Below are 14,940 nucleotides of genomic sequence, written 5' to 3'. Positions count from 1 at the left end.
AGTTCCTCCATTCCTCCCATGCTCCCCCCACCCCCCATTGCCATATCAGACCCCATCCTCATATCAAAGAAAACATTTGGCCTTTGAGTTTTGGGGATTGGCTTGTTTCACTTAGTATTATATTCTCCAATTTCATCTATTTACCTGCAAATGCCATGATTTTATTCTCTTTTAATGCTGAATAATGGTCTATTGTGTATATATGCCAAAGTTTCCCTATCCATTCATCTACTGAAGAGCATCTAGGTTGATTCCATAATTTAGTTATTGTGAATTGTGCTGCTATAAACATTGATATGACTGTGTCCCTGTAGAATTCTTTTTTCAAGTCCTTTGGATATAAACTGAGGAGTAGGATAGTTGGGTCAAAAGGTGGTTCCATTCCCAGTTTTCCAAGGAATCTCCATACTGCTTTCCATATTGGCTGCACCATTTTGCAGTGCCACTAGCAATGTATGAGTATGCCTTCCCCCCACCCCATCCTTGCCAACACTTATTGTTGTTTGTATTCTTGATAGCTGCCATTCTGACTGGAGTGAGATGAAATCTTAAAGTAGCTTTGATTTGCATTTCTCTAATTGCTAGAGATGTTGAACATTTTTTCATGTTTGTTGATTGATTGTATATCCTCCTCCAAGAAGTGTCTGTTCAGTTTCTTGGCCCATTTATTGATTGGGTTATTGGTTTCTTTTGTGTTAAGGTTTTTGAGTGCTTTATATATTCTAGAAATTAGTGCTCTATCTGATGTGCTTGTGGTAAAGATTTGCTCCCATTCTGTAGGCTCTCTATTCACCTCACTGATTGTTTCTTTTGTTGAGAAGAAGCTTTTTAGTTTGAATCCATCCCATTTATTGATTCTTGGTTTTAATTCTTGCGCTACAGAAATTTTATTAAGAAAGTTGGGGCCTAATCTGATGTGATGGAGATTTGGGCCTACTTTTTCTTCCATTAGGTGCAAGGTCTCTGGTTTAATTCCTAGGTCTTTGCTCCACTTTGAGTTGAGTTTTGTGCATGGTGAGAAATAGGGGTTTAATTTCATTTTGTTACATGTGGATTTCCAGTTTTCTCAGCACCATTTGTTAAGAGGCTATCTTTTCTCCAATGTACGTTTTTGGCGCCTTTGTCAAGTATAAGATAACTAAAGTTATGTGGGTTAGACTCTGTGTCCTCTATTTTGTACCATTGGTCTAGTCTACAGGTCTATTTTGGTGCCAATACAATGCTATTTTTGTTACTATTGCTCTGTAGTATAGTTGCAGGTCTAGGATAGTAATGCCCCCAGCTTCACTCTTCCTGCTAAGGTCTCTTATTTTTCCAGATGAATTTCATGATTGCTTTTTCTATTTCTATAAGGAATGCCATTGGGATTTTGATTGAGATTGCATTGAATCTGTATAGTGCTTTTGGTAGTATGGTCATTATGACAATATTAATTCTGCCTATCCAAAAACAAGGTAGATCTTTCCATCTTCTAAGGTCTTCTTTTATTTCTTTCTTTAACGTGTTTGTTGTAGTTTTCATTGTAGAGTTCTTTCACCTCTTTCATTAAATTTATTCCCAAGTATGAAAATACCTAGCATACAGATTAAGGATAGAATTTTAAAGGCCCCAAGAGAGAAAAATCAGATTACCCATAAGGGAAGACCAATTGGCTCTCAGCAGAGTTTTCAACCCAGACTCTCAAAGTTAGGAGATCCTGGAACAACATATACCAAGCTCTAAGATAATGGATGCCAACCAAGAATCTTATATCCGGCAAAAATTAAGCTTCAGATTTGATGATGAAATAGAAACCTTTCACGAGAAACAAAAGCTAAAAGAATTTGCAGCAAGAAAGCCTGCACTACAGAACATTCTTGGCAAAATATTCCACGATGAGGAAATGAAAAACAACAATGAAAATCTGCAAAGGGAGGAACTTAGTTTTTTTATTAGAATTTAAATCTCTAAATCCCAAATTTGTCTTTGGCCATTAATCCATAGGTTGAAATGTCTCTGTTTGACTAAAAGGAAGTTGCTCATTCTTAGGCCACCACAGGTTGCACAGAGAAAATGCCCATGTCCTAAGATGAGGCACAATCCACTTAAAGAAACTAGAAGAAATAGGGCAAGTTCTTTGCCTAAGTGACAACAGCATTTCTTATGCAAAGAGGGGATGGAAGAAGAAATTATTATTATCTTCCAAATAAGGTAAAAAGGGTCAGAATTCTTATTGGTAAAACTTATTCCTACCTGGGCGCCACGGTTGTACAACTACAATCCCAGCGGCTCAGGAGGCTGAGGCAGGAAGATCTCAAGTTCAAAGCCAACTTCAGCAACAGCAAGGTACTAAGCAACTCAATGAGACCCTGTCTCTAAATAAAATATAAACTAGGGCTGGGGATATGGCTCAGTGCTTGAATGTCCCTGAGTGCAATCCCAGTAACCTCCCCGCCCCCCCCCCCCCCCAAAAAAAAAAGCTTATTCCTTGCAATATTTAGGCCACCTTTACTTTGGGGGACCATTTCTTTTGCTAGCATGTAGATTTAGTATACTTTTCTCTGAGATGTTTACTGGTCACTGATCTAGCCTTGAACACTGGCATCTTGGCCTTGATGGGGACCCACTCTCATAACTTTTTATGTATGTAAAAAGTATATTTTAAATGAAGAATCATATTTTCATATGTTTATGTTTGTCTGTTTTTAAATATATTCTTTTGTAAGTATATGATAGTATTTGCCAGTGTATTAGTCTTTAATTATATCTATAGGATCGAATCCTGGGGCTTTTATAGTAACTAGTTATAATCAATAGTCAAAAAACATACTTTTTCTGCCTTGTATTATGAATTGTAAATGTGTTCTAAAAGTGAATGACTCTCCATAATACCTTAAAATTCAGTGATCCACTTAGTTCAAATTTTCAACATAGTAAATCCACCTGACTTTTTCTGTTGTCCTAAATTTCTATACTAATGCAACTTATAAAGAGTACACAACCCTATCCCTGTGAAGTTAGATGACATATTTGGTAAGTTGTTGGCATTGGAGGAATATTGAGACTCAGAAATCATAAGCATGCATCTTTTTTTATAGCCACAGGAACTATCACAGAGACACCCATCTCACTAGAATAAACACATAAACACAAACCTTACCATTTCAAGACAGATTTTATTCCTGTACCACTCCCTTGAGAATCCAAAAGGCCATATTATTTCTTAAAACCACAATAACTGGTCATGAGCTAACTTTGAATTCTGCAAACAAAAGGAGTTCATACACAACCTCCTCTCCATCACACGAACCAAGAATAGAAGAGGTTCGTTGTCATTCCAGGTTTGCCCTCATATGCCCTCATTTACAAAGGAAGCCCTGGAGGACTGCAGCTGGTATGAGATGCTTTCCTTTCACAGTGCCCTGGAAAGTCCTAGTTTTCCCAAAGAAAGAAAATGTACAAGCTGAATGCTGACAGGTCTTAAAAGACTGTAATGTTTATTTATTTTTTCTAGTGTCAGAGTAACCTTGCTTAATAAATTTTTCTATTACTTGAAAAAAAAGTTTTGATGCCACTTCTATTCACTATTAACTATGCCAGTGAGTTTGCTAGAATGCTATCAGAAGGAAATCCTTGCTGCATGAAGATGGGTATTTCTTGTCTCAGTACTGGATAGCCCAGAAGACCTAGAGAAGAAGCGAATCTGCCGCATCATCACACGTGACTTCCCCCAGTACTTTGCAGTGGTGTCTCGCATCAAACAGGACAGCAACCTGATTGGCCCAGAGGGAGGTGTGCTGAGCAGCACGGTGGTACCCCAGGTGCAGGCTGTCTTCCCAGAGGGAGCACTAACCAAGAGGATCCGTGTAGGCCTACAGGTACACCCATATTGGATGCAGTTGATCCTCATGTGGATTTATTACTTTGATTAAAAATGAGCATTTCAAATTGAAAGTAAAATGTTAAATAATCAAATTATTCCAGGGGGCGCCAAAGTAACTATGGGAGATCACAGGTCTCACAAATTTACATGAGTGCTTGGTAATAATATGAAACTTGGAATTGCCATATTTAAAGTCTCACAAACTGATTTGTGAAATGAAAAGCAATACTTTAGATAGGATATTGACATTAAATGTAATAATATATGGTTTAAATGTAATAATATATGGTTTATTTTAATATGTTTCTTTATTTTGAAAAGGCTCAACCTATGCACAGTGAATTGGTTAAGAAGATCCTTGGCAACAAAGCTACCTTCAGCCCTATAGTCACTTTGGAACCTAGAAGAAGAAAATTCCACAAGCCAATCACCATGACCATTCCTGTCCCCAAAGCTTCAAGTGATGTCATGCTGAATGGTTTTGGGGGAGATGCACCAACCTTAAGATTGTTGTGCAGCATAACAGGTGAGTCATATATGACCATGTTATAGTATAGAGTTCTGAAAAAAGAAACTTAGATAATTATAAAAATTAAATTGCCTTTGTCATAAAATGCTTCCTGGGTTATATGCATTAATTCAGGAAAAGCATTTTTAATTGATTAGGGAAGCGAAAGCCAAAAGGAACTGAATTCTTATTTACTAAATGTAGTCTGTATGTGAGACTTAGATACTATATATGAATTGTCATTTCCACCCAATTAACCCTATAAGTAAACTTTAACCCCATTTTGGCAAAAAAGAAACCAAGATTAAAGAAAAATGTATAGCAGACCTGAGTTATGCCTTAAATATTTGGAAGAGTTAGTATTCCAACCCCATGCCAGATATCTCCCCAGCCCAGGCTTCATGTCTTTACAGAAGACATCCCTTTATATCTACTGGGTGGAAAAGAACATTCTGAGTTTTATCCAGTGGTTCAACCCAACTGGTCTTTCTAGGGTAGCTCATGTCTTTATCACTGATTTATTGAACTAGCTTTGGAGAAACAAAGTAAAGGTTTTCTAATAATTAACAGATTTTTGGTCTCTTCAATTGATTGTTATAGTAGCTTTCAGACAAGTATCAAACTCTCCAAAGATATTCCCTAAACCACCATAGATAGAGGCAAAAACATCCACACAAATAATTTGTCTTAGGGCTATATAATTTGATAATTTCCAAATATATCAGTAATTACAGTGTTGGCATTCAATAAAATATCAATATTATCATCAGAAGGAAAAATAGCCATTTATGGTTGTTTTGGTATTGTTCAATTTTTTTTCATTTCTCCTTCATATTGACAGAAATGTTCACCCTTATTTATTTCTCCTTCTCTATTTCTCCCTTATTATTGTGTTTTGTATACTTAGGAAGGAGAAACCATTAAGATTATGCCATGAGTTTAATAATGTGACAAAATTTAACTTTCTGTGGACTGTAATGAGTAGAGGGGGAAATGATCTGCTTCACGTATCATCTTTTTTTTTCCAATTGCTTATTTCCGGTTATCACTGAGTATTTCTGAGTGTCTTTCCCATACTTTTTGTAGTGTGGGTGTATAATTATTCCCACTATGGTATGCTACCTGATGCTGTAGATGTGAAATGGGAGAGAGAAGTTGTCTGTGGTGCACCCTGAAGGTACCACATGGGCCTAGATACCATCCACCATGTCTTCAAATGAGCTCTTACTAAACAATTTTTAAAATTTAAAATAGTTTGAAAAATTAGTACATTTATGTGTTAATTTCAAAAATATGTATGTGCATAGCATTTTGTATTTTTTTATATTCTATAATTCTGCTAAGACTATATATCTTAAAGGCCTAATGGAGTGAATATCTGTAATCTTTCTTTGATAAGCCATTTCCCTCTTAGAGTCAAGGTCTGTCTCCATCTCAGACATATATTCCTCCTCGCTGCTCAGTAGAAATAAGACAAGAGGTTACTGGCCCTCATGATGATCTACCTATATGCAAAGGCTGATCTTTGCCATTCATGTATTTGTTCATTTGTCCTGCAGTATATATTGAGCTCTTAATATTTTTCAGGCATTCTTTTTTTTCCAATCTTCAATTTTAAGTGGATAGGAAATTTCATTTTTAAAAAATGGTTGTACAGAATGTGAAGTTCAGGAATAAGAAAATACTAAATATTGGATATTTAGTATTTATAGATATTAAAATAATAAACAATCTAAATATTCTCTTATTCCTGAAACTCTTTAATTGGATCTTTTAAAATAAGTATATATGATCTAAAACTACCTTCAAAGCCTAGCAATTATGATAAAAGCTTCAGAACGTCAGGCAGAGAATGGAACACTTAATAAACTGTTATTCAAACAACCTCCCTTAAATTTAGTTTCTTGAATGGTGGTGTCTGCTGCTTGTGTTCCACATGTAGTTTTGCCATTTTGTTCTCAATATGTCATTTTGAGGGGTGGTGGGATTACGTGCATGAATACAGCCAGAACCACAGAGACTTTATTTTATGACCCAGAGTCTGGAGTTTTGCCTAACTTTCTTCCACAATCGTGTTATTTCAGGTGGAACCACCCCTGCGCAGTGGGAAGACATTACAGGAACCACACCCCTAACATTTGTCAATGAATGTGTTTCCTTTACAACTAATGTGTCTGCCAGGTAAGCTGTGCAGGCCAGAAAAGCCCATTGGACTCCCCCTCCCCCTCAAATTATTCCTGTTGTTGTTGTTTTATTTGGCTTCTTAATTCTTTAACAGTGATTATTATTTTTTTAAAATAAGTTCAACATTTTCTTTCACCTTTTAAACTAGACCTACCAACAAATGTAATAGTGGCACTACTATAACAAAATCTGAAAGTCAGATGAAAATCTAAGCAAAATGAGTGACTGTGCTTGGGCTGAATGATTGTGACTCTGGCTTTAGAAGCCAATGCTGTTTTTCCAGCTTAAAGGTCTTAGGAATGAGAAATTTCCTGTCGTCAACAAAATATCCTAAATTACTTTTTCTGTCTTTCTTTTTTCTTTCTTTCTTTCTCTCTCTCTCTCTCTTTTTTTTTTGGGGGGGGGGGGCAGGGGTGTGCCGGGGATTGAACCTAGAGGCACTTGACCACTGAGCCACATCCCCAGCCCTATTTTGTATTTTATTTAGAGACAGGGTCTCACTGAGTTGCTTAGCACCTCACTTTTGCTGAGGCTAGCTTTGAACTCATGATCCTCCTGCCTCAGCCTCTGGATCCACAGGGATTACAGATGTGTCCACCATGCCCAGTCTAAATTACTTTTTCAACAAAATAACAAAAGCACAAAGCCTACCCTGGTTTGCTTAAATGGCTTAGTGGTTTTAGAGTCTCTCTTGCATCCTAATACATTTGCATATTACCCGTTGCTGTGTTGGATATCTTTAAAAAGCTGAAGCTATCTTTCTTATTCACTGGTTGACTCCATTTTTAATATCAGTTCCCATCTGAATAGTCTTTGTTAAACTTCTTCACATTTCTTTAATTTGATATTATAATAATGCTGTGACTTAAGTAGGGCAAGAAGCATTATGTCTATTTTAGGAAAACTGAAGTTGAAAGTAGTTAAAACTTAAATTCCTATGGGGACAAGAAAAGATAAAAATGCATGAATTGTTAAGTAACAGTTCCAGCAAAAGTCTTATAGTTCCTTCTCCAGAGGGCCCAACTATTTAGTTTCCTGCCCATGCTTCAGTGTGTTCTGCCAGTCTGGCACCTGTACTCTAAGGCCCCAAGATTACCAGTTCTGAATGAGAGAGACAGACCAGAGGTACTAAAAGAATTCAGAAGAAGGTGTTGTACTAGTAGTTAGAGAGGATCTAAGAAGAGCCTACCTTTGAAGTATGTGTCAGAACCTCACAGCCACATGAAATTGGACAAGAATATAACATGAGTAAAAATGCAAAGACAAAATTCAGAGGGCGCATTGGGGGATAGAATAAGGATCGATATCATCTCGAATTCAGAAATAATGCTGAAATGTTCCTGGCAACACTCGTTATAGAAGCCTTTAATAATGTAAAGAAATGAAGAGTCACTATACAATTTGTACTTCTCAGTTAAAAAATACCAAAAAAAAAAAAAAAGAAAAAGAAAAAAAACTCCGTTACCTGTGTGAAAATGGAAATACTACAAGAACAACAATAAAACTAAAAAAAAAAAAAAAAAACTGTTGCAGAAGAAATAAACTCTTTTGTGAGAAGATGGGAGAAATAAATATGTAAAATTAAAATACCACAAAATGACTGTCTTTGTAATAATAATTTAACTTGTATGTTATAAGAAACAGTGAGTATAGTTAGATTAGTAGAAAGAGGAAGGTAATTTTGTGTCCCTGCCATGAGCCGGGAGCTACACTGAAGTTTAAAAACATTATGCCAACTGAAAATCCATAGAGACAGGAAGTAGAATAGAGTTTATCTGGGGCTAGAGTGAGGAGGAAAATGGGAAGTTATGGTTTAATGAATACAAACTTTTTATTATGTAAGAAACCTTTAGAAGGGTAGAAATGACAAAATTGAGAAAATATCCATCTGATGGCCTCTACTTTCTGCTTCAAGTTCTCCACCCTGCGGTTAGGGTGAAGCTCAAGGAGAGTCATAAAGGGTTAGCAACCTCGCTGTACTGGGAAAAGTGATATCTGAGCAAAAAGTTGCCAAACAGCACAGATTCATGAGAGTCTGGACATCATAAAATCATGGAGCCAGTAATTTATTCTATGATCCATTTGAATCTATTAGTAATTAAAGCATTCAGGAGCCGAATTTTTAAATGGTTGAATCGATACAATCTTAGTTATTGGAGAGTCGCTTGGAAAGGAATAATGAAATGAAGAAACACAGCAAATGTTGTGGAAAAGCTTCCGGAAATGCAATGAAGACTAAGAGGGGATAGGAACTCATTCAGTGAGATCCCTGTCAAATCTGAGGCTGGGCTTACACCACTAGAGAATTCTAAAACACCACAGGTGTGTTTCAGAGGATTGAATACATAGAATTGTTTCCAAGGAAGGAAAACACAAACACAGTATTTAATAGTTGATCTTAGGAACCTAGTCTAGCTCCCTTCCCTTTGCTCCCTCTGCCCTCCTGTCTATCCTGCCACCTTTGCGTCTTTCCCTTTCCTTCAGCTTCCTTTCATTATTCCTGCTCTCACCTTCTTCTTATTCCAAGAAGTACTTGTTGACTACTCTGATCATATTAAAGGAACTGATTTTGTTTTCCCCAAGGGGTACACTTTAAATAATTGTTTTTATTTCTTTTTCTAGGTTCTGGCTGATAGATTGTCGACAGATACAGGAATCCGTTACCTTTGCATCACAAGTGTACAGGGAAATTATCTGTGTACCTTACATGGCCAAATTTGTCGTCTTTGCCAAATCACATGACCCCATTGAAGCCAGATTGAGATGTTTCTGCATGACTGATGATAAAGTGGATAAGACCCTTGAACAACAAGAAAACTTCGCTGAAGTGGCCAGAAGCAGGGATGTGGAGGTACTGTATTAAAAAATACAGATAGGCTATGTTGCTGTTCGGTCATTAGACTTATATTTCAAATATAATATTATGAACAAAGTCATTAAAAAAAAACATCAAGGTAAAATCAGCCATTTTCTGGGGCTGGGGATGTAACTCAGTGGTGGAGCACTTGCCTACCATGCACAAGGCCCAGGTTGGATTTCCAGTACTACAAATAAATTAAATCAGCTCTTCTCAGCCAATTTAGATCTGTTCTATAGAGATGATCTCAGTGAATGTGAGAAGATAAAAGGGTCCCTTTAAAGATTATATGAAGAACAACTATGAGTTATTGATAAACTCAAAATATGTGACTGCAGCAGTTGAGATTATTTCAGTTTTCCTGGATGTACTTTCTATTGTAAATAAATAAATTAATATATATTTTTTAAATTAAGAAAATGGTCTGAGAAGTCCTTCCTTTTGTGTAAATGTTGACATAGGATACCCAGGGCTTTTTCACATTACTTATTCTTATTTCAGAATTCTCCATCAGTTTGATGTTGAAGTCCAGTAATCTGACTCATTGTGATGTCAAAAATTAGCCAATTAGAATTTTAAACTTAAAAATTAAATATCTATTGGTTTGTGGTACAGTGATAAAAATGAGAGCATTAATGTTTCCTTGCATTTGAAGATTTCCATTACCAATAAGAAGAAAAGGTTCTATACCTTGACACATATAAGACAAATTGTCATTTGGCAACGTAAAGATTGTATATTTTAAGAATGTAAAACTCCCAGTAGTAACACTGCTGCTTTCTTTGTGTAAATAATAAACTATAATTGCCACTCTTTTGTTCTGTTATTTTTCTCCGTTTCACCCAGGTATTAGAAGGAAAACCCATTTATGTTGATTGCTTCGGCAACCTGGTGCCATTAACCAAGAGTGGCCAACACCACATATTCAGTTTTTTTGCCTTTAAAGAAAACAGACTTCCTCTCTTTGTCAAGGTAATGTATGCATGGAATTTTGTAATGTATTTTATTCAAGATCAAGAAAAGATTTGGCTTCCTTTATAGTGGAGAATATTTGCCTTTCAATTATTCGCAGATTTTTTTTTTAGTCTTTGTTTGTAAAAAGTAATGGTTCTAGAAAACCAAATATTTTTATTTTTGGAGTTCAAAGTCAACTTTAATTTTTAGTTATAGACCATGTTTAAGGAGGAGAATAAGAATAAATAATAGCTGACTCATTAATTAGAAACACTGGCTACTCTTTAAATTTTGAGGGGGAGTCTATTTTTTAAAAAATAGACGAATGACTTTTAAATATTTAGGCTTAAATTTTAAAAATATGAGGGAATTTGAGAAGTGTGGAGACCAAAAGAGTTCTGACAACTTTTTTGTTGTCAAAAAAAAAAAAAAAAAAAGACCCAGAATCTCACTTAGCCTAATAAGAAATCATCCCAGATAGAGCTATTGATTTGATGTATTTTCGTATATTCATCCAACAAATATGATGACAGGTCAGTGCACCATCAATGTGCTGTCTGTGATTAGGAATATCAATCCAAGTTAGGGCCTAGATTCCAATTCTAAAGAGGATTACAGCGTATGAATTACATTTGGGAGATAAAACAAAACTAATAACTCCTCTCTACTCTGTTTGCTCATTTTCTTTCCTATTTCTCACAACTTATTTCACTATTCTAGAGTTCTTAATGTTTAGTCCTCCCAAGGCATAGGCTAGTCTCTGCTCTCTTTCCCCACACCCCAGTCCTTCAAGCTTTGACTTCCCAAACTGTTCATCAGCAGTGACTCCTTTTGTTATTTTTAACACCTCATGATTTTTCAAAACATGCATCTGCAAACCTGTTTAATAAATCTGCCCAAGATCTCTAAAGATTATCCATTATGCTACTTCTGCTTTTGTTGTTTTACCTGATGAATGATAGGTTCTTACAGATTACCTCATTATACAGTAGTGCTGAAAGGTAATGGACCCACTTAGTAAAGACATCTGTATACTTAAGCTAATATTTGATATTGTGGATGTGCAAAAGTCATCCAACAAGAAACCCAATAAGAAAATGTTCTCCAAAGAGGTATAAGAATGACCAATAAGCACATGAAGAAAAATGTTCAACGAATTAGGGAAATGCACATCAAAAGCACAATAAGATACTACTTCAAACCCATGAAATGGCTATTATTAAAATAAATCCTATCAAATAAATAAATGTTGGCAAGGATGTGGCCCTTACACTGTTGATGGGGATATAAAGTAATGTAGTCATTGTGTAAAACAGTATGATATTTTGTCAAAATATTAAGTACATATGATCCAGTAGTTTCATTTCTAGGTATGCTCCCAAAAGAACTGAAAGTGTTAATAACACACCAGTGTTCTTAGCAGTATTATCCACAATAGCCAAAAAGTGGAAACAACCCAAGTGGGTAGATAAATAGATAAACAAACATACACACAAAAAGGTTTTATTTAGTCTTTAAAATGAATGAAGTTCTGATACATGCTACAATATAGAAGACACTTAAACAATATGCTAAATGAAATAAGTGACACAGAAGGACAAATATTGTATAGTTTTGCTATATGAGGTACTTAGAGTAGTCAAAATTCACAAAGACAGAAAATGCAAAGATGGTTACCAGGAGCAGGGGAATGGAGGGAATGGGAAATTATTGTTTAATACACACAGAGTTTCAGTTTGTAAAGATTGGCAAGTTCTGAATGAAGATGGGTGGGGTGGTAGTGCTTGGTTATACAACAATGTGAATGTACCAAATGCCACAGAATTAAAGATCTAAAAATGGTGAAACAATTAGTCTTATGTTATGAATGTATTACCACAGTAAAATATGAAATTCTGATACTACCATATGGATGAACCTTGAGAATATGCTAAGTAAAATAAAACAGAGAATATTGTGTGACTCCACCTTTGCCAAGGAACTAGAAAAGGCACATTCACAGAGAAAGGAAGTAGAATAGAGGTTATCAGGGTGGAGGACTGGGAAGTTATTGTATAAGAGGGACAATTTTATTGTAGGGTAATGAAAAGTGGTAGATAGTGGTAATGATCACACAGCTCTAGAATTGTACTTCACGCCACTGACTCATCTGCTTACAGATAGTAGCAATGGTAAATTTTATGTTATATCTTACTATGGTTTTTTAAAAAGCTTAATAAGTGATTGAGATCTTATGTACAATATGGTGACAGTAGTTGATAATAATGTTTTGTATTTTGAAACTTCCCAAGAGAGGTCTTATTTTCGAGACAAGGGGGACAATAACCAGATGAGGTGATAGGTATGTTAATTAGCTTGATTATAATAATTATTTAACAATACATACATACATCAAATCATCACATTTGGATACTTTAAATATATAAAATTTTTATTTGTCAATCATACTTCATAAAGCTGGATATAGCTAAATGTTTTTTAAAAAGTTATTCTAAATGAGTGTGGGGAGGAGGAAGACCTTTGAATTTTTACTGAGCATTAACAAATGAATTTTATTTTCCCCCTTTAAATATTGCCTAATTGAAATAAATAGTACATGTTAAATATAGGTGAACATAATGTTGTTCTTGTTCAAGGTACGCGATACAACTCAGGAACCTTGCGGACGACTATCATTTATGAAGGAGCCCAAATCCACAAGAGGCCTGGTGCATCAAGCTATTTGTAACTTAAACATCACCCTGCCGATTTATATGAAGGTACGTAATGTCTGCTGTAGTGTGATTCAGACAGAGTAGAAACTGAATTCAAATCCTTCAAGATGAACAAAAATAAAGGCAGTGAATGTAAGCACATGTAACAATCACTTTTGTTAACCTGTTGAATTTACGATTTTTCCATTCAAATAAAGGAAGAAGTAGTTTCTTTTTACTTTGCATTAAATGTACTTTGATGAAAAATTTTATCAACATATTGAATATGGAAGAGAGAAATAAAGTGTAAGTTTTAACATTTTGAACCAATTTTTTTTTTAAATAAAATGATTAGCTTTATTTCCATGTGCTGTCTTGAGACCACTGTAGTGCAATTAGCCCTACCAAAATACTGGAGTCTCTTGACTTTGCGTACAACCAATTCACATGTAGATAATACATTATTAAATTCAGGATAACCTCATGATATTTTATTTTTGTTCAAATAATTACCATAATCTATCCTGTTTTAGGAGCAATAAATTAATTTTTCAATTATTTTAACATGTCAGTATAAAAAATGTCCCTGTGCTACAAGTAATAACATTGGAAACACTGATGAAAAGAAAAAAAATAACTCACTTCTGACACAAAGTCTATCTAGGCATTACTTTCTTCTCAAACCTTTCCCAGTTATATAAATCTTTAAATACTCTGGTTATATCAAAGATGACAACTGAATTAGTTAAATGTTGTAAATAGCTTTTAAAAATTATTTTTAAGTTTTTCAAAAAAATTTTAAACCAATATCCCTTTATAAATAGGAAGCTCCCAATGGCAATCTGTAGGTGGCTACAGTAGGTTGTCAGTGTGCACATTATAGATCAGGGAAGAGGATGGGTGGTGGCTGCTGAGAAGGAGGGATATATTTAAAATCCTAAGTCTTCACTCCACAAAACAAAGAATTTTCTTTCTTATTTTACCTGCCATGATTGTCAAATTATATATTTTGCTTAATTAATTATGTAAACCAAAATAACATAGAGAAAAGCTAAAAGCATCATATTTGACATTGTAAAGTATTATAAATGACCAAAAAAATGAAATATTTACATATGTAAATATACATGTTATTCCCAAAATTGGAATGTAGCATTGCTATATATTGACCCAAATGGGTATAATCTAACTGTACTCCAGTGATGCAGAATGTACTCTTCAGATTTGTGGTACTGAATATTGGTGAGTCACTGGAAGCAGAATGCCAAATAGGAACCATAAAGAAATATATTCAAGCCACCTGAGTGATACACAAAGATGAAGGAGCTTTATGTGATATAACATAAAGTTGTATCGCTAGACAGGAAAAAGGGAAAGAAAGGTAGGGGTGGGGAGCTCATGAAAACCAAAAGGAAATCAGTGGAGGAAATGTCCAGGGGCATAGGGAGAAGTGCTAGGAAGTATATTGGCCAAATTATATTGTTATATTACATGCATGAACAAATATGTAATAACATATTCCATCATTATGTATAACTATAATGCACCCAAAAAACTGTGGAGAGACAAAAAGATAAAAATAAAAAATATGAACAAACTTTGGTTTTCAGTAAGCTTTCAATAAGCTGTAAGAGAAAACATTGACTTGGTTTTGTATTGAGACATATCAGACACAGTTATTAATGCCATGATGGTCAAGAACAATTTTTTATTTACTAACTCATTTACTAATTCAGTTTTTTATATACTAATTTCAAAAAGGAGAAAATGTCAGCATTGCACATTTAAGATCTACTTTGGAATTTAATAGCATGCTATTATAATAAAACTCCTATATATTGCCTATGTATTGAAAATGTTTTCATCATCTGCATACTCAAGG

The 14,940-nt window shown here is 34.9% G+C and overlaps 1 protein-coding gene across 13 annotated transcripts in view; it reads left to right on the top strand.

Annotated features, from left to right (window-relative positions):
* Positions 1 to 14,940, top strand: part of Ank2 (ankyrin 2) — a 227,041-nt gene that overhangs the window by 179,651 nt on the left and 32,450 nt on the right. For all 13 annotated transcript variants that reach the window (XM_076865199.2, XM_076865198.2, XM_076865197.2 and 10 more), the window contains 6 exons: positions 3,646 to 3,857; positions 4,184 to 4,388; positions 6,455 to 6,551; positions 9,177 to 9,405; positions 10,258 to 10,383; positions 13,002 to 13,124. In XM_076865199.2, coding sequence (XP_076721314.2) covers positions 3,646 to 3,857; positions 4,184 to 4,388; positions 6,455 to 6,551; positions 9,177 to 9,405; positions 10,258 to 10,383; positions 13,002 to 13,124 — 992 coding nt within the window. The remainder of the gene's footprint in view (positions 1 to 3,645; positions 3,858 to 4,183; positions 4,389 to 6,454; positions 6,552 to 9,176; positions 9,406 to 10,257; positions 10,384 to 13,001; positions 13,125 to 14,940) is intronic.

Source organism: Callospermophilus lateralis, chromosome 8, assembly GCF_048772815.1.
Source record: "Callospermophilus lateralis isolate mCalLat2 chromosome 8, mCalLat2.hap1, whole genome shotgun sequence".
NCBI classification, from domain to species: Eukaryota; Metazoa; Chordata; class Mammalia; order Rodentia; family Sciuridae; genus Callospermophilus; species Callospermophilus lateralis.
The sequence above is the reverse complement of the archived record's forward strand: the minus strand, read 5'-3'. Positions and strand labels throughout refer to the sequence as shown.